Source organism: Mya arenaria, chromosome 6 (assembly GCF_026914265.1).
Source record: "Mya arenaria isolate MELC-2E11 chromosome 6, ASM2691426v1".
In the NCBI taxonomy this organism is placed as follows: domain Eukaryota; kingdom Metazoa; phylum Mollusca; class Bivalvia; order Myida; family Myidae; genus Mya; species Mya arenaria.
Window position 1 is genome coordinate 76,177,080 of NC_069127.1, and position 22,350 is coordinate 76,199,429.

Sequence of the window (22,350 nt, forward strand, 5' to 3'; positions counted from 1 at the left end):
AGGAACTGCGAGAAAGTAAATTTTAAGATAAAATGCACCTTTGTTAGCAAAGCAAACTACCTGAAAGCTGGGACGATAATACAGAAATATTCCTCCCAGCCGAGACTTAAATCTGAGGAAATTACACCTGGTTAATAACTCACCTTTAAATCGAACGTTTACACGTCTATGATTATGAGAAAACACTAAATGTAACACGTACGAACTCACAAACTCATTTCAAATACTACCTATTATACCACTGTACCCATTGATTTTGTATCTTCATATCTTTGCATTCAATTAAAGAACGACATCACACACAAAAAACTTGCACACGCACACACGCACACCGTCTCCGTGACCTAATGGTAAAGGAACCCGTCTGCGGAGCGGAAGGTCGTGGGTTCGATCCCTGGCCGTGTCATACTGAAAGACGATAAAAGTTGGTACAAGTAGCTCCCTTGCCTGGCACTCGGCATTTAAAGGGTAGTGCTTGGAAAAGTGGTGTAGTCAGTTCTGGTTTAACCCAGGAAAGTTGTATCCCGTATATTGGTGCTTAACACCGAGCATGTAAAAGAACCAAGGGTTCTCTTCGAAAAAGAGCTAGGGTATCGCACCCGTACTTCCTTGTATCCCCCACTGTCTCTTCCGCGTGCTGTCCCTTCAGCAAAAACAAAGGACCCCGTTGTAAATAAGTGCAAGGTCTACAGAAATACATACATACATACACCCACACGCTCACAGATATAACCATCAGTCAATAAGGAGTCTGGTGTGCTTGGTTTTCGCTAATGTATAGTCGAAAAGCTAATTAAAACTGTTGTGTGCAGCGTGTAAACATGGCAAATGTTGACAAAGTTAAAATACTTGTCGTCGGAGACTCAGGTTTGTAAATTAATACATTTTTGACTAGTTGAAAGATATAAGACCCGTTTAAAGTGACGATGCACTTTTTTCTTTTATATAAGTCTATTTCTCTTGTATTGACATGTTGTGGTAATGCAATAGTAATTCGGATAACTGATATGAATAGGTTACATACCACTATTTTTTATTTTAGATATTCAGTTTCAAATTTATATAAGCATGTTTACTGTATGGCATTTCAATATGAAGTGCCAGCCTTTTTGCTTTAAAATAGGTAAAGATGAACATGCATAGTACATTCTTTGTAAGTTACAATACTACAAAATGTTACTTACTTTCTAGGTGTAGGGAAGACATCACTGGTTCATCTGATCTGTCACAACGAACCAACAAACAGTCCAGGATGGACTATAGGATGCTCAGTGGATGTGAAAGTATTATTTCTTTGCTCTTCACTAATGCAGAGCTGTAAAATTTAATTCAAGATTATTTAATTTGTACAGTTAATGTCAGAGAATACTATGGGACATTAAAATATATAAGGATTGTTAATCTTCTGGCAATAACCCTACAAATTATCATGTACAAGTAACATTGACATTGTAAATCTTTAAAACAAAAACTATTATGATTTATTGAGAACAACTCTACATTGTTCCCATGAACAGGCTAAGCATCTTTTATAGATAATAATTAGATTTGATATAGGTTGTAATTCATTGAAAGGCCTGACAATATCAGACGACACTGTCAGTCAATCAATTTGCAAATAAAGTTTTAAACATAAATGGCAAATTTAATATGTTAATGTGAGACTGAAAGTTGGACAGTAATGCAGCATCCACTTGAACCTGTACTTTTTTCAATTTGAACTACTACAAATGTTCTGGTAAGACAGTGATATGTTTTTATGCGTAATGAAGACATGACTTTTAATGACAAACAGTTAGTATATAAAAAGCTGCAAATGTCATGAATGATAACCATGACTTCATGGTTGTATCTCTGTATCATTACACTTTATTCAACAGCTGCACGAGTATAAGGCTGGTACAGCTGCAGAGAAGACCTTCTTTGTGGAACTGTGGGACATTGGAGGCTGCACGGGACACCAAAATAGCCGCTCCATTTTCTATAACCCTGTTCATGGTAGGAAATTACTGAAGCAAGGCAGACTTTAGTTTAAGTTCATCGAATACATTTTAGCTTTTTTTATGATGACCTAAGCTAACCATAGTCAGGCTACTATTGACCCTGTAACTACTTTGTAAGCCAGTTAGACCACAATATCCTAGTACATTTTTTGTATAAGTAACGGTTAGTAGGTTTACTAAAAAATATTTACAAGATGTAGTCAGAATTTGTAAATGCTATGAAAATTTTGCATACTGTCACAAAAATGTTCATTTTACTGTAACTGGGTAGAAATAGAAGTTGCCTCCCTTTAACTATAGATTTGCTGTTAATATAATCAGGCTACTAAGTAGTTGATCCTGCTTACCGCTAGACCACACTATTATAATATATTGTATTTATAAGTAACAGTTAGTAGGTTATACTACAAATTGATTACAAGTTGTAATAGGAATTTGTAAATGCTATGATTATGTTGTGTTATCTCATCAAAATGTTTGTTTGGCTGTACCAGGTATAAATAGAAGTTGCCTCCCTTTAACTAAAGATGTGCTGTAAATATAATATATTATTTTAGTTTTCCCCTCCAGTCCTAGGAGATCAAAACTATTTTTGTAGGCTCTATGCTGTAACACTGGATTTCCTGTCTGCTTTTTCAGGTATTATTCTAGTACATGATCTCACAAACAGAAAATCACAGCAAAATCTCCGGAGCTGGCTGGCTGAGGTGCTGAAGAAAGACAACAAATCTTCAGGAAATGGGTAGGTTTAAAAATCTGTGATTCTTATGTTTGCAACAGCTGTTTAACTGCCTTGTTGACGCCCCTTCCTGTCAAATGACTGTCACATGCCTTTAATACTGTTATGTTAAAACTTATTTTTTTCAAGGTCATTTTTGAGTGTAGTTATTGTTTCTCAGTATGCAATTATCAACATGAATATGTCCAATTGCGCTGTTTTTATCCCAATATTTTCATTGGTGAATATCAGTTTTATTTTATAAATAATTTGCCAAAATAATACAGCAGGGGTATTGAAATATACTGCCACCGTTTGAACATAAATAATGAGCTTGGTCAGTATCTATATGTTTATACATACTTCTGAATGATAATATTTTTCAATAAATAAACTAAAAAAATGGTACAGCAGGCATTACATTAGTGAAATTTTAGAATTGATGTCTTTCAAGTACAACCTTGCATTAATATTTTTACACTTTGCATATTTCAAATATCTTAAAAAGGCCAGGTTTTAAATAAAATAAAAACCTCATAATAATATGTATTAAACATTTCGTAGTCATACATAAGGTTATGAAATGTAATGCTCTGCAACTATAGAGTTTCACTGTTTTGATTAGCGGTATTAAATCTGATTTTAAAATTTACTAAATCACTGGGATGATAAAACAATTTTAAATTTGATAAATATAATTTTTTATATAATATAAACATATATTTTAGAAGAAAACCTCTTCAAGTTATTTCGACTTCTAGAGTTACCAGTTTTGATGAATATGTAGGAATTGTTAGTTTACAAAGTATATCATTGTGCTCATCTGTTTTTACGAAGAAAAAAGGTCGAGGTATTGTTATAGCCTTGATGTCATCATTGTCTGTGTAGTGCAAAAACTTGGTCGTACCCCATAAATCCGTCAAAATATTCAAATGGAACTTGTAATACATGTTGCCAGTGACAATCACAGATTTATAACAAGGGCCAAAACTCTGACTTGAACTAGTGTTAAATGATGCCCCTTTTTGAAATTTTTGTTTAGTTTGGCCATAACCCAAAATCAATAAGAGATATTCAAATGAGACTTAGAACATATTTTGTCAGAAATAGTAAGTAAATATATAGGCCCATTATGCTGACATTAATAATTACCCTGTAATGCCCCTTTTTCCACAATAAAAGGCAAGCATATTTTTTTTAAATTACACAATGGTTTCAGCTTTGAAATGGATCCTGAACAGTTTGCTGGGAACCAGATTCCATTGCTAGTCATTGGGACGAAGGCTGAGCAGGTGGAGACGATGAGAAACAAGGGAAAATCTCGTGGATCTTCAGTGGCTGATGAGTTTGGAGCTGATCAGATTGACCTGGTATATATGACCTATGACTAGCAAAAATAGGTCTTATAGATGATGTAAGCGAGAAATATGAGGTCATGGTTACCGGTGACTAAAAATAGAATGGCAGCGCCCATGGTGTAACATGTTTTTAACATCAGTGATAAATTTACATTAGTCTTTTTGATGAGTAATATATTTGATATGATGCCAAAAACTGATCATTTACTCTTGAGACTTATTTCCGCTTCTTAAAGTTTCTATAACATGGTTGAATCTTTTGAGTTTTCTTGGTTTGTTATCACCTGCTCTACCACCTGGCTTGTAAGCAGGGTTTCCTGGGTTCAATAATCTGAAAGGCCACTTACTTTTCTGAGCCCGTGACAAGTACATGCACAGTCTGATAAATGACACCAGAAGTTGAGAACTTGAGGTCGTCAGTATTTTTACCTAGGCTAAAAATCATGGCTTTTTATTTGAGAGGGCATCGAAACAGTCTAAAATCTTGAAACATTATTATATTTGGATTATTTTTTCTATTTAGACCAATTAAATTGGTTTATAAGCCTAAAAATAAAGGAACAAGTATTGTAAGGTGGTGAAAAATATTAGATTTACACACATTGAAAGACACTAGTTTCAGTTCAATATGAAATTAATAATACCCTGTGGCTTAAACAAATACCTTTGATTCTAATAAAACCACTAATTCTTGAATTTGCATTCATTAAAGTACCGTTCATGTTATTTTCTATTGATTTATTGTATTAATATTTCAGGACAGCCAGATTGTTAAATACCTAGCACCTGGATCCACCAATGCAGTAAAATTATCAAGATTTTTTGACAAGGTTTGTTCCTCAATTCACCACTATTAACTTTAAATGTAGCGTCAGTAAGTTACCTGTAAGCCTTTGTAACATGAGAAGGTATTAATTTGCATTTGCTACAAATAGGCAATAGCTGCATGAGATCAGCGCCTAAAATTTTAAAAACAAATATTTGTTCTCTTTTCAGGTTATAGAAAGGCGATATTATTCACGTGAGGTAGGAAAATACTTTCTTACCTTTGTTTATATCTTATATTTGAATGCAGTGATTCAGACAAATGCAAGACCAGTGCCAAAAATCATGTACTATTGCACTGTCTTAAGGGGACTATAAATTAATTGCTATATTTTATCCCTGCCTGCCTCAAGTTTTTTTGCTGTCATTTTAATTTGATTGACCTAAAATAAAAAATGTTGAACTAGGTTCTGTATTTGTGTATTACTGTCAGGAACAGGTGTTTATTCATACCAGATTGTGTTGATGTAAACATTCATCTGAAAAAAGGTGATTTGTTATGATGGTGTTATTGGTTTGTCCAGAAACACATGTATATGGTCCCTTAAGCAATTAGAAAGGGTTTGAACACATATCCAAGGGTGAAACAATCATCTATGAAAACAAATGTCAGCCCTGCCCCCATTAAAAAGTAGTTATAGATGAAAATCTAGCAATTATTTTTATACCCCCCAAAACAAAGTTTGGGGGGGTATACTGGAATCGGGTTGTCCGTCCGTCTGTCCGTCCGTTTTTTTTTTGTCCGGGATTCATCTTTGTCGTTATTGAACAAATCTTTTTCAAACTTTCAAATATTAATGACCATGATGTAAACCTGTGCCTCCGTGGATTTGGTCAGAGTCGCATGATCCTGAGTGGAGTTGTGGCCCCTTAATGAGTTAAATTGGGCAAAATTAGCTTTGTCCAGGATTCTTCTTTGAAGCTATTGAGCAAATCTTTTTCAAACTTTCAAATATTAATGGCCATGATGTAAACCTTTGCCTCCATGAATTTGGTGGGAGTCACATGATCCTGAGTGGAGTTGTGGCCCCTTAATGAGTTAAATTGGGTAAAATTAGTTTTGTTCGTCCTACTCCTTCGTCATTTTTGAATGAATCTTTTTCAAACTTTTAGCCATGGTGAGAACATTTGCCCCTGTGATTGTGGTTGGAATCACATGATCATGTCTCCAATTATGGCCCCTGAATAAGTTAAAATAGGCAAAAATTATACAGCTTTGTCTAGCCTAATCCTTGGTCATTTTTTCTCATTTTTTCTATAAATCTTTTTCAAACTTTCAGATGTCAATGACCATGATATGAACTGTTGAATATGTGATTTGGTGCACCTGTATTAATCAGAATGTTTGCATGGCCTTAAAAAGACCTTTAATTGATTTTGTCCTTAAAAAGACCATCAAAAGTCCTGAAGTTAGGTGCATACAGGCCTTAAATTTGTTACAATATTCGCTTTGGTGGCCTACTCCTTTGTCATTTTTCAATATATTTTTCTCAAACTTTCAGCTATCCATCACCATGATGTGAACCTTTGTATATGTGATTTTGTGCACCTGTATTATTGCCTTGTGCTTTCTAATGATACCATAACTAAGGCCAGGGCAAACAACCTAGACAGGGAAGGGTTGGGGGGTATTCGTTAGCCTTTGGCTTACAGTTCTAGTTATTTTTTATTTTAATGCATTATTATTTTTATGACCAAAACAAAAAAGGTATATGATGTGTGTACTGATAAACTATAAATATATTAGTTTTTCCAATTCATAGCTACATGGCAACAAATTCCCCTGTTAAAAATGCCCAAATATCACTAGTATTTTTTTTTTATCTTAACACAATTTATTTTTTATTTTGATCATTAAGTCTGATCAGTTTTATATAATAATGCATAAAAAATTAGATAAGTACTTATACATCAACCTATTTAATGCACCTTTAAGAAAGCTCTGCCTAACGTATTGCCTCTGCCTATAATTAGTTTTGAGAATAAGCTGCATTTGGGCTCAGAATTATGTCTCCCCACCCCTTATTGGGGAGACATTGTTTATGCTATGACCATCAATCTGTATTTTACACTTTGTTTCCGCTCAATAACTGTAGAACACTTGAACCCAGGAATTTTATACTTTGTAAACAAGTTGGTCATAACCAGTAGATGATCCTATTGATTTTGAGATCAAAATGTCAAAGGTTAAGGTCGCAGTGACCTTGAGTTGATAAAACTGTTTCTGCTCTATAAAAAAAGATCCTATGGATTTCAGAACTTCATATTTGTTATGCAGTTGGTCATGATGACCCCTATTTATTTTGCGTTAGTAGGTCAAAAGTTTAAGGTCATGGTGACCTTGTGGTGAAAAAAATACAGTTTCCTCTGAATAACAAAAGAACACTGGAACTTCATACTAAGTATGCCAGATGGTTATGACTATATGATGACCCCTATTGATTTAGGTATCAGAAGGTCAAATGTCAAGGTCGCGGTGACCATCAGGTGAAAATCAATATGTCAGCGATGATCTTTTAGCTGAAAAATATTTTCCGCAGAATAACTACAGAACGCTTGCACCCAGGCACTTTATACTTTATATACCAATAGGTCATGCATTTTGATTTTGATGCCAGTATATCAAAGGTAAAGGTCAAATGTCAAGGTCACAGTGACCTTGAAGTGACCAGTTGATGACCCATATGTTGGTCTCAAGTCCAAAAGTATATCATATACTTTTTTTCTCACCTAGGACCAAATAATGGGGGAGACATAATAAGCAATCTTTAGTTATAGGTTGCATTTAATTGTTAGATATTTGGAAAAGATGTTGCAATGTCACATACAACAATAACATGTTATAAAGAATTCTTTCAAACACTTTCAATGCATGTTGCATTAGATTTGTATGTCTTTAAAAAAGTTTATTTGAGCTTTAGCTCTCTATCATTTTCAGTAAGTCTAGTAATTGAGGTATTGTGATCGTCATACAAAAACTTCATCCTTGGAAATTACTGAAAAAATGTTAATTCCACATGAAACTTTGTTTACCTTTTTGCCACTGACAATAGGTACATTTGTTGAAAGGCCCATAACTTAAAAATGTCTTGAATACCTTCTTCAACTGAAAAAAAACAACAACCTGAGACATGCTTCGGCATTCGCACCACTGTGCTGTAGCTTATACACAGAGCAAAAACGTTCACTGCAGGGGATAACATTTTCAGTAATATTTAAAATATTTATCAAATGGTCAATGCTTTTGTTTTAAATGTGCAAGGAAATACATACAGAGATTCAATGCATTTATTATATTAAATAAACATGTAAATATTACTAAATATTATTTTTCATCCATTGGAATGTGTAAGAAAAACTAGTACTTAAACATAACAATATAATTTGTTCATTAAACTATGAATTTTAATGGACATGTATGAACATAGGTCCCTGTCAATATCAGTAGTTGTTTACCAGTAACCACACTGTATGGGATCCCACATTCCTAAGATTGTTTAATGTAGGTGAATTGTTTACCAGTAACCACACTGTATGGGATCCCACATTCCTAAGATAGTTTAATGTAAGTGAACAGGTAAATGTACATACCTCAGGGAGACAAAATACTTAATTTAATACATGATATGTTTTCAAAATTAGACTTTAATATCACACAACAAATTTAAATATAATGCTGATATAATCATGGCAATAAAACAAAGAGTTTGAACACAATAGTGGAGTATCAAGCCTTTATACTACACTATAAAATTTATTTTTACAACTAAGTTGACTTGAAACAAATATTATTTGATCAAACAATAAATGGCTTTATATCTGTATGTGAATATAAATTAATGTTTCACATATATTTCATGAAAAACACTTTTATAATGATTTTAATTTAAATTTTATTTTAATTGAAAACAAAAAATATGTCATGGTTAACATTTCTACACAGCATTGAATTTGTTGCATTTAGATACCACTAAATCACTTCATGAGATCATAAATATGGACATATTTCTGTAAACCTTTGCAAATAAATATAATTTATGAGACAAAACAAATTTTAAAGTTTGATATATGATTATAATTCATGAAATAACTTATCAACCACTTAGGTCAGTGTATAAATAACAAAATAGTAGCCACCGCTAAACCCATAGTATAGCTTGTGTCATAGAAATATAGTATAGTTGTGTCTCTTAAAAACTTAAAAGATTTTTTATGAAACAATTAATTGCACTCATAATATGCTGATATGTGATAAAACTATCATATTATGACTCATTGGCCCGATTGCTGAATTAAAACCTCGTGACTTTGAAGGAGGTATTTTATATCATTTTTCTTTTGATACCGAAAATAAGAAAACGTTTTAAATTCCAAAACAAAAAGCATTTGTTATCTACCTTTACATTTTGATTGTATTTTAACTCGTTTTCATTTTCATCTGGGAGTAGTATTATTTGTTATTGGTCCCAGTTTTCATGTATTATTTAGTTATTATGTTCATTGGAGAGTCGGACATTACATCTGTTGTGCTGCTGGAGTTGTAACAGCAGTTGTAATGGAGAAACTAATAACTACATTTAGACAGTAAATTCATCATTGTCATCGGAATCTTGCCCGTGCTTTTGAATTACACTTTTTACAAAGACATTACTTGCACGTATGTGATGTGGTTTGTTTTCTATTTTCTGGTAGAAGTTATTCGTGGTTATTTGTACACTTTTACGGCCCTTTAAATCAGTCCAACAAGTCGCTGGAAACGTGACCTTGTTTGCATTTGGCTTATTATCTTCTATGTTCTCAATACTGACTGTAGCTTCTTTTTGACGTTTTTCTTCTAGATTTTGTCGCTTTTTGGAGGACCTGCTCCTTTGTCTTTGAACTATATGCTTGTGTTCCTGAACTGATGAACGTGTAACCGCAGTTTGTCTTTGAACTGTATGCTTGTGTTCCTGAACTGATGAACGTGTAACCGCAGTTATTGGTTTATTTCGTACCCTATCATCTTCTGTAGAGCATTCTCCACTACCCGGACAGTTAATGCTGGCATTGGATTCGGAGCTTTGGGAAGATATCGACGATTCAGACGTTGTTGTACTATCCAATGGATCTTTCCTTAACTGTCCAGTGCCCCCTTGTGGATATCTGCTTGCAAATGATCCAGATATGTCTTCGATTGTTGAGAGCTGCTCTTTTGGCCTTTCAGTGGTGTGTGTCTGATGTTCATACTGCTTATGTTTTCTTGTAGCAGGTGGGGGCATATACATGGCAACAGCTGAGTAGGTTTTTACGCACGAGAGAGGATGTAGTGACTTTAGACACAGCTCATGGCATTGACAGTAAAGTACATCGTCTACCGTTCCATCATAACGATCAATATCTTCCAAAATGGCTTGATATTCCATCTTCTCTCTTCCTTGCGTGTTTGTAACAAGCTCAGAAAATACAACTTTAAATACGCATATAACATTTTGCATTCTCCCGTATTCCAAACATTCTTGAATCACTTGTGCCCATAGATTTTCCTGGCAGCCTGCTTTCTTGTCTGTATCTATAACTTGATTATAAAGTTCATCGGACAATATATCTGCACTCTTTAACTGATCAGCTGCATTTGTTACACATGTATTCGCTACAAGTCTGCATCTTAGGCAGCATAATTTTGTTTTAATTGGGTCAAGGTAAAAAAATTCCCCGAATGTTCTCCATACATTTTCTTGAATATCTTGAGAAAGTTCTTCGTATGTACACAACCAGTTCTGCATAATGTCGAAATCTTGTTCTACCAGCAAGCATAGAAATTTTCTTAAGTTATTCTTCTTTCGCCTATTATTGTAATTAATACGTCTAGCATCATCAGGCTTGATCCATTCAGGCAATGTTATTTTCTTGTGGGCTTTGCAACTTTCAATTATACCACACATATTCCATTGTATTGCCTTTGAGAGACATTCTCGCTGAAACTGCTCATACTTTTCTTTTGCATCTGAAAATTAAATAAACATCGTTTACGAATAATTACTTACTTGGTCTGCTTGGAACACACTATGTGTTCGCACACTATAAATTGTATCTGTGAAGAACGAATTTTCGAAACATGGTTCTGAATATCTTGCACAATTCAAAATAATCTAATACTCAATTATGGCAAGTTTAGTAAGTACCAATTCTCAAGTATACGGAGAATATATTAAAAAAATTGCCATAATTCTTTACCGAAAAAATACATTTACTCGAAATAGTTCATCGATATTCTCAAATAAAGCTGCAAACGCAGCAGTGAGTGTTCGCTCGAAGATAGATGTGACCTACCTCTTAATTGTGTTTATCGCTTGTGACTTTATTTAGAGTGTATTTTGTTTTGTGGAAGAGAAAAAAATAGTCTAACACAAATATAAATGATATTAATAGAGAATACAAGGCTTTTATTAGCAAGAAACTTTCTTATAACCATGAATAATAGGTCATAGGGCGCTGAAGACCTTTCAATTACATGCATATATTTATATGTTTGTAGCATGTCAGTGTCGCCGGTGTAGCATATTCTAGTATATCTTGCATTCAACACTTTTTTTTAGATATTTTCAACACAATGTTAGAGCAACAGAACTGAACATGTTAATTTGCCAAATCATAAAGATGTATTCAATAAGAAATAAATTAAGACTTGCATAGCATTTAAAAACGCGTATTTATTAACTAGTTAAACTAAAAGGTGCACACACTTGTCAACCATAAAAAAATCCTACCTTTAGGAAGTGGATCTGAAACAACATTTCTCACAGGTTTTTTCAACGGTTTTGTAGATGGATCATTGAAGGACGCCGACTTGGTCAGTCCTGTTTTAATCTCCTTGTTACCTCCCAGCTGGTGAATTTCTGCCCGTACCTGATTGATAAAGTTATCTTTCCCCCATGCAGACATGTGTTCACTAGATGACTTTCCTTTTGTTGGCATAGGCGGTGATCTGTTTAAAGTTTCAGTTTTACTTTGGCAATGTTCTGTTGGATGCAGGCTTCTGTTTGCGTTAGAACACACACCTGGCATTTTTATTTCCTCCAGCTTTCTCTCTATACAGTCTTGTCTCTCATTTATTTTCCTGATACTATCCACATGCTGCTTGTTCTGTAAATGCACCTCCTTTTCAATAGTGTCCACCTTCCCTCGAATATTTAGGAGGATGTCCAATATTTGTTTATACTCCATTCGTGCTTCAGCCATTTGAGGTTTATGATTACGAATACAGATTTTTCTAGCTTATTTTTTTGCAGTACTCATGCCTTACTCTAGAACAAAGTGCAGGTAGGAATCACTCAATTATATGTACCATACACATATATTGTCCCATAACGATTATAATGAAGCGCATGTTTTAAATGTCCCCACTAAATGACTTACTGCACATGGCTTTGTTAACTGCTATGCTTCGGTTGTTCGATTGAGTAAGCATTCCTTTCTATATTTAACTAAGTTAAAAAAATCCCCTTATCACATGATATGCATATCAGATTTAAGCGCGGGAATGATTTGGTGAATTTGGTAAATTGTTAAATTTGAAGTATTGTTATTGAAGCATGAATAGCATCAAGAATGTGATATACAGGTAATTAGTGGAGTTATTTTAAAATTGTTGAACATTTTTCACTGACATAGGCACACGTAATGAGTCAAGTGATTTAAGAATATTTTAGCATTTTTGTTTAGTCATAAACAGTAAACCATACCTCTATAAACAAATTCAGTCATCGATAATGTTTTATCATATACCGTGTACTTAAAGGTACGTGATAGGCACTTTAATGCATCAAGGTTATACCAAGCAACTGGTCAACATAGTAGTAGTAGTGTACTCTGTACCCTTCCCCTAAAAAAATAAAGCCCACTAATTGAACATAAAATCCCATTAATTATTGTAGTATGCAGCTTCATCGCGTAGGTTGAATGTATGAACAACTGGTGTGATACCTAGAACAGTTTTCATTACATTGTTTTAACTCTTGTCATCATATTACAAGTTCAAGCTAGCGTAAATTCGGATATGAATGTGTATCAGATTTTGACGACGAAAGACTGAGAAATTCATATCAATCTGACTTTATCCAACGATCGCAAGAGGATGTTGTGCTAGATGATGCTAGGAAGCGGTCTTTGAGCGACGCAATAAGCAAACATCAGAAAACAATGATACGTTCCTTTACCGCCACTATCTTATGGATCAATAGAATAAGTCATTTAAGAAAACAGTACCCTACCTACATCTGATCGAAGACTACGGTAGTGGGGAGGCCTGGATATACGCGACTGAAGAGACAGTACCTATTTGATAGGATTCAAAGAGTTACAAACCTGGGATTACGGGCTCGCTGGCACATTAAGAGGGGGCGTCACGCGGAATAATTCAGACGGCCCGGAGCAAAAGGTCGAACGTTGGGCAGAAAACTAACTTGAGAGGATTAAAAATGCGCCAAAAATTATTTACTATTATTGGCCGTCGTTATTTGAACAGCTGGCGATAGTGTTTATAAGCTAGTATATTTGTATAAATTTGTTTGGAAACAATAGATATCGAACATTAAGAATTTATTTCCTTCTCAATTGTCCTATCACATGTATCATACATTGCATGGAATACACACATGTCGTTAAGGGCCTTCAACAGTTCTAATGTCGTTTTTAGGACCAAATGATAAAAATGTTTAAAAAATAAAAAGTGTGTTAAAAGATAGTATGCAATGCAACGTGCACCTGTGTAGGTTTAACAGTTAATAGTGAAGACTAACTTGATTTGAACTAAAAAATCTTGTCTTATCGGTATCTCATTGTTTCAGGGTCAAGGCCAAAGTCAAGGGCACTTCAGTCCACCGCCAGAGAGGAGAAGATTTAAAAACTCTCATGTGGATTAAAACATGTACATATTTTATTAACATACATGTTATTGTGATATTTTCCTTTTTTTCAAAATGACTGATGCATGCAATATTCAAACATATACTATATTTTGATGGCTGTGTTATAAGGACATCAACGTACTTAGATAGCATTGATTTGCCTGCAGACGTATTTATAATATATAACCATGACTAATAGTTGGTATTAAATATTTAAAATTATTAGTTTACTCATTTAAAGTGCTTTAAGGTAAGGTAATGCTTAATCATCGTTTTAACTGTCTGCTTTATTAATTGTTATCTATAATGGTAATGTGCAATAAAATTAATGAATACATCAAAGATAGTCTTATGTTTTTATATGAAGATGAATACACAAATGTGTTTATATTTGTGCATGAGAATAGCTACCTCTAAAAGTAAGCTCAGAAGCCAGATACCTACTATGGTTTTGTTTAATGACACCATGGTCAAAAGTCAAGGGCCAAACTGATAAACAAATGCGCACAAACGCGAACATACACATACCACACTTCTTTGTCAACCAATAGCAGTATGGTTAATGACAATAAGTAAGTTATCTGGTTTATGAATCCAGCCCAATGAAAGGAGTTGTCATACTTTTTTCACTAAACATGTACATGTATTCTTATTTAACTGGCTTTTTGGGGCGCTTAATGTCGTCATGTTGTTTGGGGGTGGCACCATGCATTGCTTATGTACGCCTAGGTCTTCGGGTCTGAGGTGGTGTGAATCTTTAGGTCTTCGGGTCTGAGGTGGTGTGAATCTTTAGGTCTTCGGGTCTGAGGTGGTGTGAATCTTTAGGTCTTCGGGTCTGAGGTGGTGTGAATCTTTAATCTTCTCGAATAATATTCTTGTCGGTAAGTCACTGACATCTAGTTTTGAGCATAACAGCCATAAAACCGAAATGGCAGGACGTATTATGTGCGGTTGAATAGTACCTTTAAGCATGTATTCATTTAAGATAATCAAATAAACTATAGACTAGTTAACGTTTCTGACCCACAAAAACGTTAGTTCTCTGATACTCCCATCAACAATTACATTAAATTATGATGCCATTGCATCATTAAATTTTGTTATCAATTTAAAGGTAACTAATATTTAAAGAAAATGATTAAGAATGCAGTACACAAATGTATTACATTTTGTATACTCTCTTGCGTTCCCCCACCTCAACTCTACCAAGTTCACCTTTTATGTCAATATCGGAGAAAAAAGTAATAAACTACGCTCAAAATGTACCATTACGGACTAGAAAGTTTGAAAATTTATTGGGGAGTAACCACACACATCTGCAAACATATGATGTCATATACATTCGATTTTGAGGGAGGCGCTCACGTCAAAATGTTGCGCCCATAGTAAACGCCCCTCTAAAGTCATTCACCGTACCCGCCGTTGAAATTGGCTCTTTATTTTAACCTAAATCGAACGTGAAATGACCAGTTATGAAATCTTTGAAGGCCGCTATAGGTACTTTCTATACTCCTTTACTGCACTTAAACCCGTTTCAAATTATATAAATAATAGCTATTCTGAGTTCTTTAGTTAGATAATCAAGATAGGCGAGTCAAGATCTAAACTTCATCGGTTCTTTCATGTCGAACCGTCTTTCAATAAATGCGTGATATTAAGACATTTTGGGCTTCATTCCGCACAATATTGTGCGTCTAACAATATTTATATGAAAAACTACAGAAACAAGCTCAATAGCCAAAAATTTAAACATAAACCCCGTTTAATGGCACAGGTTAATCGCCAAAGACATATAACACACAAACAAAAAAATCACAAACAAGAAACATGGAACAACAGCACAGAACTCCACAAACAACACAGTGCATATATTCTATATAAAAAGTAGGTGTGTGTAACAAGGATTGTACCGCCTTGGAACGGTCAGTAAAATGTGAATTTACTGGGGGTTTTAACCAGTTTGCGTGCACAACCCCACCCTTATCACAACAATCCTGAATAAAGTAAAACATAAAAAGGTAAATCTTATCAAAGTATGCATTAACTTCAAATCCAATCCAATAAAGCTCCAAACATACAATAAATGGTAGTAAAAAGCATTTTTAATTACTTCCACTTACCATACAATTGAATAACACAATTGACACAATACAAAATCTGGCTACAATGCAGCGTTCCGCTTTGCCCTTGTTAGCTTGCCTTTCTGGGTAAAGAAACAGAGGTATCGTGAAAGCTTTGTTATTATCAGGCAGTTTTATACCATGGCAAGAACTAAAAAAAATGTTTTAAATCTCATGAAATTTTGCATACATTTTTTTTCCAGTGACAATAAGCACATTTGTTGCAAGGTCCATAACTTTTTCTTCCGTTCCCTTTTTTCAACTGATTAACCGACAAGCATTTGGTTCCCAATGGTCTAGTGTTTACACAGAACAAATAATAAATTTGAAATGGGGACAACATTGTCATTTATATTTAAACATATTTATCAGTGTCGTACTATACTTTTAAAAGTGCATGGAAACACATAGATTCCAAACATTTATTAGAAACTAAAATAAACATGTAAATATTACTAAACATTACTGTTCATCCATTCGAATGTGGAAGTAATACTTTAACATCAAATATATAATATCTGTTGGTAAAACATGATTTTTAATGGACATGTATAAAAATAGGTCCCTGTCAATATCAGTTATCAGTAACGCAAACTGTATGGGATCCCACATTCCTAAGATAGTTTATTGTAGAAAACAGGTAAATGTACATACCTCAGGGAAACAAAATACTTAACTTAATATATGATATGTTTTCAAAATTATACTTTGATATTACACAACAAATTTAAATATAATGCTGATAGATTCATGGCAATAAAACAAAGAGTTTGAACACAATAGTGGAAAATTGAGCATTAATTTTACACTATACAATACAATTCTTTTTACTATAAGTTGATTAAAACATTCAGTTATAAATTGTGGACTTAAAACAATTATTCTTGGATTTAAGAGCAAAATGGTTTTATGTCTGTACATTGAACAAAATAAATGTTACGCATATTTCTATTTTCATTAAATATACACTTCTAGAATGATTTAAATGTAATTTTGAATTTCTCTTTACAGCATTGAAATGGAACATTAAGATACCAGTATCACTTCATGAGATCATAAATATATTTCTGTTAAACATTGTATTTGTGTATAAATAAATGGGACAAAATCAAGTGTGAAAACATGATAATATGATTATAATGAAACTATCACTTATTTACCACTTGGGCCAGAGAGTATAATACTATACAATCTAATGTTAGACATAACTTAAATCATGAAATGTTTGTAGTAAGCCGTATTTAATAAACTTTAGACATTTAAGAAACTTGAGACAATAAATTGTAAAAGCAAAATGGTGATTTATGTAATAAACTACCATTTTATGACTAACATGGTTCAATAAATTTATAATGACTTTGAACAGAGAGGAGTTATATAATATTTTTCTTTTTATGCAGAAAATTATAAAACCTTTTTAATACCAAATTAGCAGCATTCCTTATCTTCTGAGTCGACTTGATTAGCATTTTAACTCCTCATTTTTATGAATAATTAGATCGAATGTTCATTGGAGAATAGAGCATAAAAAACGATATTTTCTATGCTGCTTCATCTTTAATTGAGAAACTAATTATTTTAATTTAGTCATTTAATTCATCATTGTCATCGGAATTATTCCCATGTTTTTGAATCACACTTTTTACATACACGTTGCCTCCACGTATATAATGAGGCTTATTTTCTGTTTTCTGGAATAGGTTGTAGGTGGTCATTTGTATTATTTTACGGTCCTTTGAATCAATCCAACAAGGGACTGGATTTCTCACCAAGTTCTTATTTGGCTGATTTTCTTCTATGTTCTCATTACTGACCGTACCTTCTTTTTGACGTTTTTCTTCTCGATTTTGTCTCTTTTTGGAGGACCTGCTTCTTTGTCTTTGAACGCAGTGCTTGCTTTCCTGAACTGATGCACTTGAATCTGGATTCGTTGCTTTCTTTTGTTCACCATCCTCCTCTGGAGAGTATTCTCCACTACCCGGACAGTTAATGCTGGCACTGGAGTCGGAGCTTGGGGAAGATATGGACGACTCAGACCTTATTGGACTTATCGGTGGACCTTTCCTTAATTGTCTAGTGGTCGGATGTTGATATCTTCTGGATTCGGGTATGTCCTCGATTGGAGGGGGTCGCTGTTTTTGCTTATGCTTTCTTGTAACCGGTGGGGACATATACATCCCAACTGATGAATATGTTTTTACACAGGAGAGAGGATGCAATGATTTCAAGCAGAGTTCATGACATTGGCAGTCGAGTAATTTTTCAACATTTTCACCACACTGATCAATATCTTCCAATATTTCTTGAAATTCTTCCTTCTCTTTTCCTTGCGTTTTTGTAACAAGATCTGAAAATACGACTTTCAATACACAAAGGACATTTTGTATGCTCCCATAATCCAAACATTCTATAATAACTTGTTCCCAGAGATTTTGCTGGTCCCCGGCTTTTTTGTCTGTATCTATAAGTTGAATATAAAGTCCGTCGGACAAAATATCTGCACTCCATAATTGATCAGCAACTTTTGTAACACATGTATTTGCTACAAGTCTGCATCGTAGGCAGCATAATTTTGATTTGATTGGGTCAATGTCGAAAAATTCCCTGAATGTTCTCGATACCTTTTCCTGAATATTTTGAGGAAGTTCTTTGTAGGTACACAACCAGTTCCACATTCTGTCATAGTCTTGTTTTACGAGCAAGCATAGAAATTTCCTTAAGTTATTGTTCTTTCGCCTATTATTGTAATTAATACGTCTAACATCATCAGGCGTGACCCACTCGGGCAATTCGATTTTCTTGTGGGCTTTGCACCCTGCAATAATGTCAGCCATGTTCCACTGTATTGCCTTTGAGAGACATTCTCGCTGAAACTGCTCATACTTTTTTTTGGCGTCTGAAAGTAATATGAATATCGTTTACGAATCATCTCTTATTTGGTGTTCTTCAAATACATCGTTAGACACTGCAATTGGTACACACACCTATATATAGCTATTTAATTATGTTAAGTGTAGGAAGTGCCAATATTCAAGTTTGAGGATCACATACTAAAATAACTGCACGTATTTCTATACAGAAAAATATTTTACTGGAATATTTTCAATGATACATTCAAAAGAAATTCGTGCACGCAAGTATTTCCTGAACATTGAGTTTTCACTCAATTTATTTAAAATCGTAAATGGATTCCTGCCTCTAAGTAATGAATGTTGTAGTTAGATGTAAAATATACATATAGTGTCTTTATTTAGAATGAATTTAGTTTTGTAGAAGAGAACAAAAAGGTCAAACATCAATATGATTGGCCTTAATTGAACAGTACAGACTTTCTATTATCATCGAACTTTCTTCACTTTATTTTCATTCTAACTTAATAAAATGGCCCTTGGGCGTTAGCTCGATGTCGCCGGTGTAGTATGCATTTCTTTCCTTCGAACCTTTTTCTCTCTTTTCTTTTTAAATATTACCGACATAGTGATAGAGCGACATGAGGTTATCAAAGTAAAATTGCCGATCTGCCAAAATATTTTTTTTTCAGTTTCTATTAAATTAATTAATTGGTTCGCATTAACTTTCAAAAAATACAAATAATTATCTGGATTAAAATAATTATAAATAAATGACCAATCAAACCAATATGAAACCTTTACAAAAAAACTGACCTTTAGGAAGTGGATCTGAGACAACATTTCTCACAGGTTTTTTCAACGGTTTTGTAGATGGATCATTGAAGGACGCAGACTTTGTCAGTCCTGTTTTTATTTCCTTGTTACCTCCCAGTTGGTGAATCTCTGCCCGTACCTGATTGATAAAGTTATCTTTCCCCCATGCAGACATGTGTTCACTAGATGGATTTCCTTTTGTTGACATAGGCGGTGATCTGTTTAAAGTTTCAGCTTTACTTTGGCAATGTTCTGTTGGACGCTTGCTTCTGTTTGCGTTAGAACACACACCTGGCATTTTTATTTCCTCCAGCTTTCTCTCTATACAGTTTTGTCTCTCATTAATTTTCCTGATGCTATCCACATGCTGCTTGTTCTGTAAATGCACGTCCTTTTCAATAGTGTCCACCTTCCCTTTAATATTTAGGAGGATGTCCAATATGTGTTTATACTCCATTCGTGCTTCAGCCATTTGTAATTTATGGATTTACGAATAAAGTTTTCACTAGCTTATTTTGCACTACGCATAACTGGATGCGTAAAGTGAAGGTAGGAATCACTCAGTCATATGTAGCATACAAATATATTGTCCCCATGATAATGAAGTGAACGTTTTTAATTTCCCAACTTAACTGATGGCAATACGCTACATAGCCTTGTAAACTGCTATTTGTAAACTGCTATGCTTCGATGGTTCGATTGCGTAAGCATTCCTTTCATATTCAAAGTAAAAAATTCCCTTATCAAAAGCGTATGAAATGCTTCAAATTTAAGCGTGGAAAAGATATCTTATCATTGTTATTATTATGGAAGTATTGTAATTGAAGTATGAATTACATTGAAAATGTGATGTTTACGTAATTATTGAAGTTACTTAAAATATGTTAAACATTTGTTTTACTGATATAAGCACCCGTATTGAGTAAAGCTATTTGAAATATGTTAACCATTCTTTTCACCATTATAAACCATAAACATTACCATTATAATTAAGTTAATTACACCGATCGTGTATTTGAACGATTCGTAAGAGCAATCTAGGTTCTATCAAACTACTTGGCAACACTACCGGTGATAGTTTGATAAATTTTAAAAGGATACTTGAATATTCTCCGTGTTAAAAGTCAGAAAGACATGTTTAAAACATCAAAACTTGCCAAATGCATCTGTGATCGTTTAATAGTTAAAAGTGAAAATTTACAATAACTAAGATTGCTTGTCTTATCGGTATTTCATTGTTTCAGGGTCAAGGCCAAAGTCAAGGTCACTTCAGTCCACCACCAGAGAGGAGAAGATGTAAAAACTCTTACGTAGATTGAATCATGTACACGTTTTATTTACATGTTATTGTGATATTTTAATGTTTATGTCAAAATTGCTGATGAATACAATATTCAAATATATACTATGTTTTGATGACTATGTTATAAAGACATGTACACGTACTACGATATGGCACAACTTTATTGCATTCTGAAGTATTCCTGCTCAAATTTATAATACATACACATGATTTATGGTAGGTATTAAATGCTTAGATGATTTTATTTATGCATTCTCAAGTGATCGTAAGGTCCAGTTATTTTATTTGTCAACAGTGTTTTAATTGTCTTTGTGTTATCAATTTGTAAACCAATTATCATCTTTACTGGTTATGTGCAATACTATGAATAAATGTATAAAATATAATGTTATGAAATATTTTGGTAGTGAAAGTATTGAAAATTAATAAGTAACTAATCTGGTTTATGAATCTTGCTCAATGAAAGTTGTCATAATTTGTTTTCTTATCATTATATTCAAATCTGACTGGCTTATTAGGGTGCTTTACTCAATATCAGAGTCACGGAATCATGTAATGGGGGGGATCCATTGTTTATGTATGTCCAGGTCTTCAATGTGAATCTTCAACCAGAGAAGAGCATTCTTCTCGATTTATGTTCTTATCGGTAAGGCGTTAACATCTAGCCATGATACCGAAATGGCAGGACGTATTTCGTGCAGTTGAATAGTACCTCTTCAAGCGTATGTCCATTCAAGATATTCAAATTAGCTATGCGCTAGTTAACGTTTCTGACCCACAAAAAAGTTTTTTCTCTGATACTTCCATCATAATTTCAATTAAATTATGATGCCATAACATTTTGGTATCAATTAAAATTGATTACTAGCTGATCACTCATATTTAAGATAAATGACCAAAAATACAGTACACATAAATAGAAAGTGTTATGTCATATAAATTCGGTTTTGAGGAAGATGCGCACGTCAAAATGTTGAGCCCGTAACGGCAATTCCTGTACCCGCCCCTGATATTACTCCTTACTGTAACTAAAATCGAGCGTGAAATGACCTGTTTTGCAATCTTTGAATGCCACTATAGGTATATTAATATTTAAGAGTTTAAAGTGGCCTTCAAAGATTGCAGAACAGGTTATTGCCAGACGTTTGCCTATAAAGCCCCTAGTTCGGCCCAACAATGTGACACGCACTTGAAACCTTTCGCTTCAAATGCGTCCGTCCGGCCATTATGCAGCCAATGGCTTGGACATGCCTTACGATATTGGCCAGTACATATCAGTTTTCCACCAAACCTAATAAGCACTGATCGCAAGCACTTCCAGCATATTGTCATGTCAAAGTTTTGTAAACAGTCAGGTAGCGAAATACTTGTGAGGGTACGTGATGTGCATTTTTCTTATCTTGATCCTGTTATAAGGTATTTAAGACGTTTCGAGAAATTGGGGTCAGTTTCGCAGCCTCTCTTATTGCAAGA

At 34.0% G+C, this 22,350-nt stretch overlaps 3 protein-coding genes across 6 annotated transcripts; 1 reads left to right on the forward strand and 2 right to left on the reverse strand.

The window, feature by feature from the left end:
- Positions 1-803: 803 nt before the first annotated feature.
- On the forward strand, positions 804-21,223 carry LOC128238281 (rab-like protein 3). 4 transcript variants are annotated; one of them, XM_052954018.1, is made up of 9 exons: positions 804-867; positions 1,192-1,283; positions 1,881-1,998; positions 2,643-2,745; positions 3,941-4,091; positions 4,838-4,909; positions 5,076-5,105; positions 13,730-13,809; positions 20,819-21,223. In XM_052954018.1, exons 1-8 carry the CDS (start codon positions 822-824, stop codon positions 13,802-13,804), a joined length of 687 nt encoding a protein of 228 aa, XP_052809978.1. In that variant the 5' UTR covers positions 804-821; the 3' UTR covers positions 13,805-13,809; positions 20,819-21,223. The 4 variants fall into 4 exon arrangements, with proteins under 4 accessions (XP_052809978.1, XP_052809980.1, XP_052809979.1 ...); XM_052954020.1 differs by lacking the exon at positions 20,819-21,223 and adding an exon at positions 11,708-11,733 and having other exon boundaries at positions 13,730-14,134; XM_052954019.1 differs by lacking the exon at positions 13,730-13,809 and having other exon boundaries at positions 20,819-21,222.
- LOC128238278 (uncharacterized) lies at positions 5,126-12,522 on the reverse strand. The gene is made up of 2 exons (XM_052954015.1): positions 11,651-12,522; positions 5,126-10,887 (listed from the first exon to the last, which is right to left on the reverse strand). The coding sequence occupies exons 1-2, from the start codon at positions 12,120-12,122 to the stop codon at positions 9,482-9,484; spliced, it is 1,878 nt and encodes a 625-aa protein (XP_052809975.1). The 5' UTR covers positions 12,123-12,522; the 3' UTR covers positions 5,126-9,481.
- Positions 15,147-20,236, reverse strand: LOC128238279 (uncharacterized). Its single transcript, XM_052954016.1, has 2 exons — positions 19,575-20,236; positions 15,147-18,805 (listed from the first exon to the last, which is right to left on the reverse strand). Exons 1-2 carry the CDS (start codon positions 20,044-20,046, stop codon positions 17,493-17,495), a joined length of 1,785 nt encoding a protein of 594 aa, XP_052809976.1. The 5' UTR covers positions 20,047-20,236; the 3' UTR covers positions 15,147-17,492.
- Positions 21,224-22,350: the final 1,127 nt, after the last annotated feature.

Excerpts from the sequence above, each read along its gene's own strand:
- LOC128238281 (XM_052954018.1), top strand. The coding sequence starts at position 822 with ATGGCAAATGTTGACAAAGTTAAAATACTTGTCGTCGGAGACTCAG. Across the intron at positions 1,284-1,880 it reads GATGCTCAGTGGATGTGAAA|CTGCACGAGTATAAGGCTGG; the intron begins GTATTATTTCTT and ends TTTATTCAACAG. Across the intron at positions 4,092-4,837 it reads GAGCTGATCAGATTGACCTG|GACAGCCAGATTGTTAAATA; the intron begins GTATATATGACC and ends TTAATATTTCAG.
- LOC128238278 (XM_052954015.1), bottom strand. The coding sequence starts at position 12,122 with ATGGCTGAAGCACGAATGGAGTATAAACAAATATTGGACATCCTCCTA. Across the intron at positions 10,888-11,650 it reads TTCAGATCCACTTCCTAAAG|ATGCAAAAGAAAAGTATGAG; the intron begins GTAGGATTTTTT and ends TTTAATTTTCAG.
- LOC128238279 (XM_052954016.1), bottom strand. The coding sequence starts at position 20,046 with ATGGCTGAAGCACGAATGGAGTATAAACACATATTGGACATCCTCCTA. Across the intron at positions 18,806-19,574 it reads CTCAGATCCACTTCCTAAAG|ACGCCAAAAAAAAGTATGAG; the intron begins GTCAGTTTTTTT and ends TATTACTTTCAG.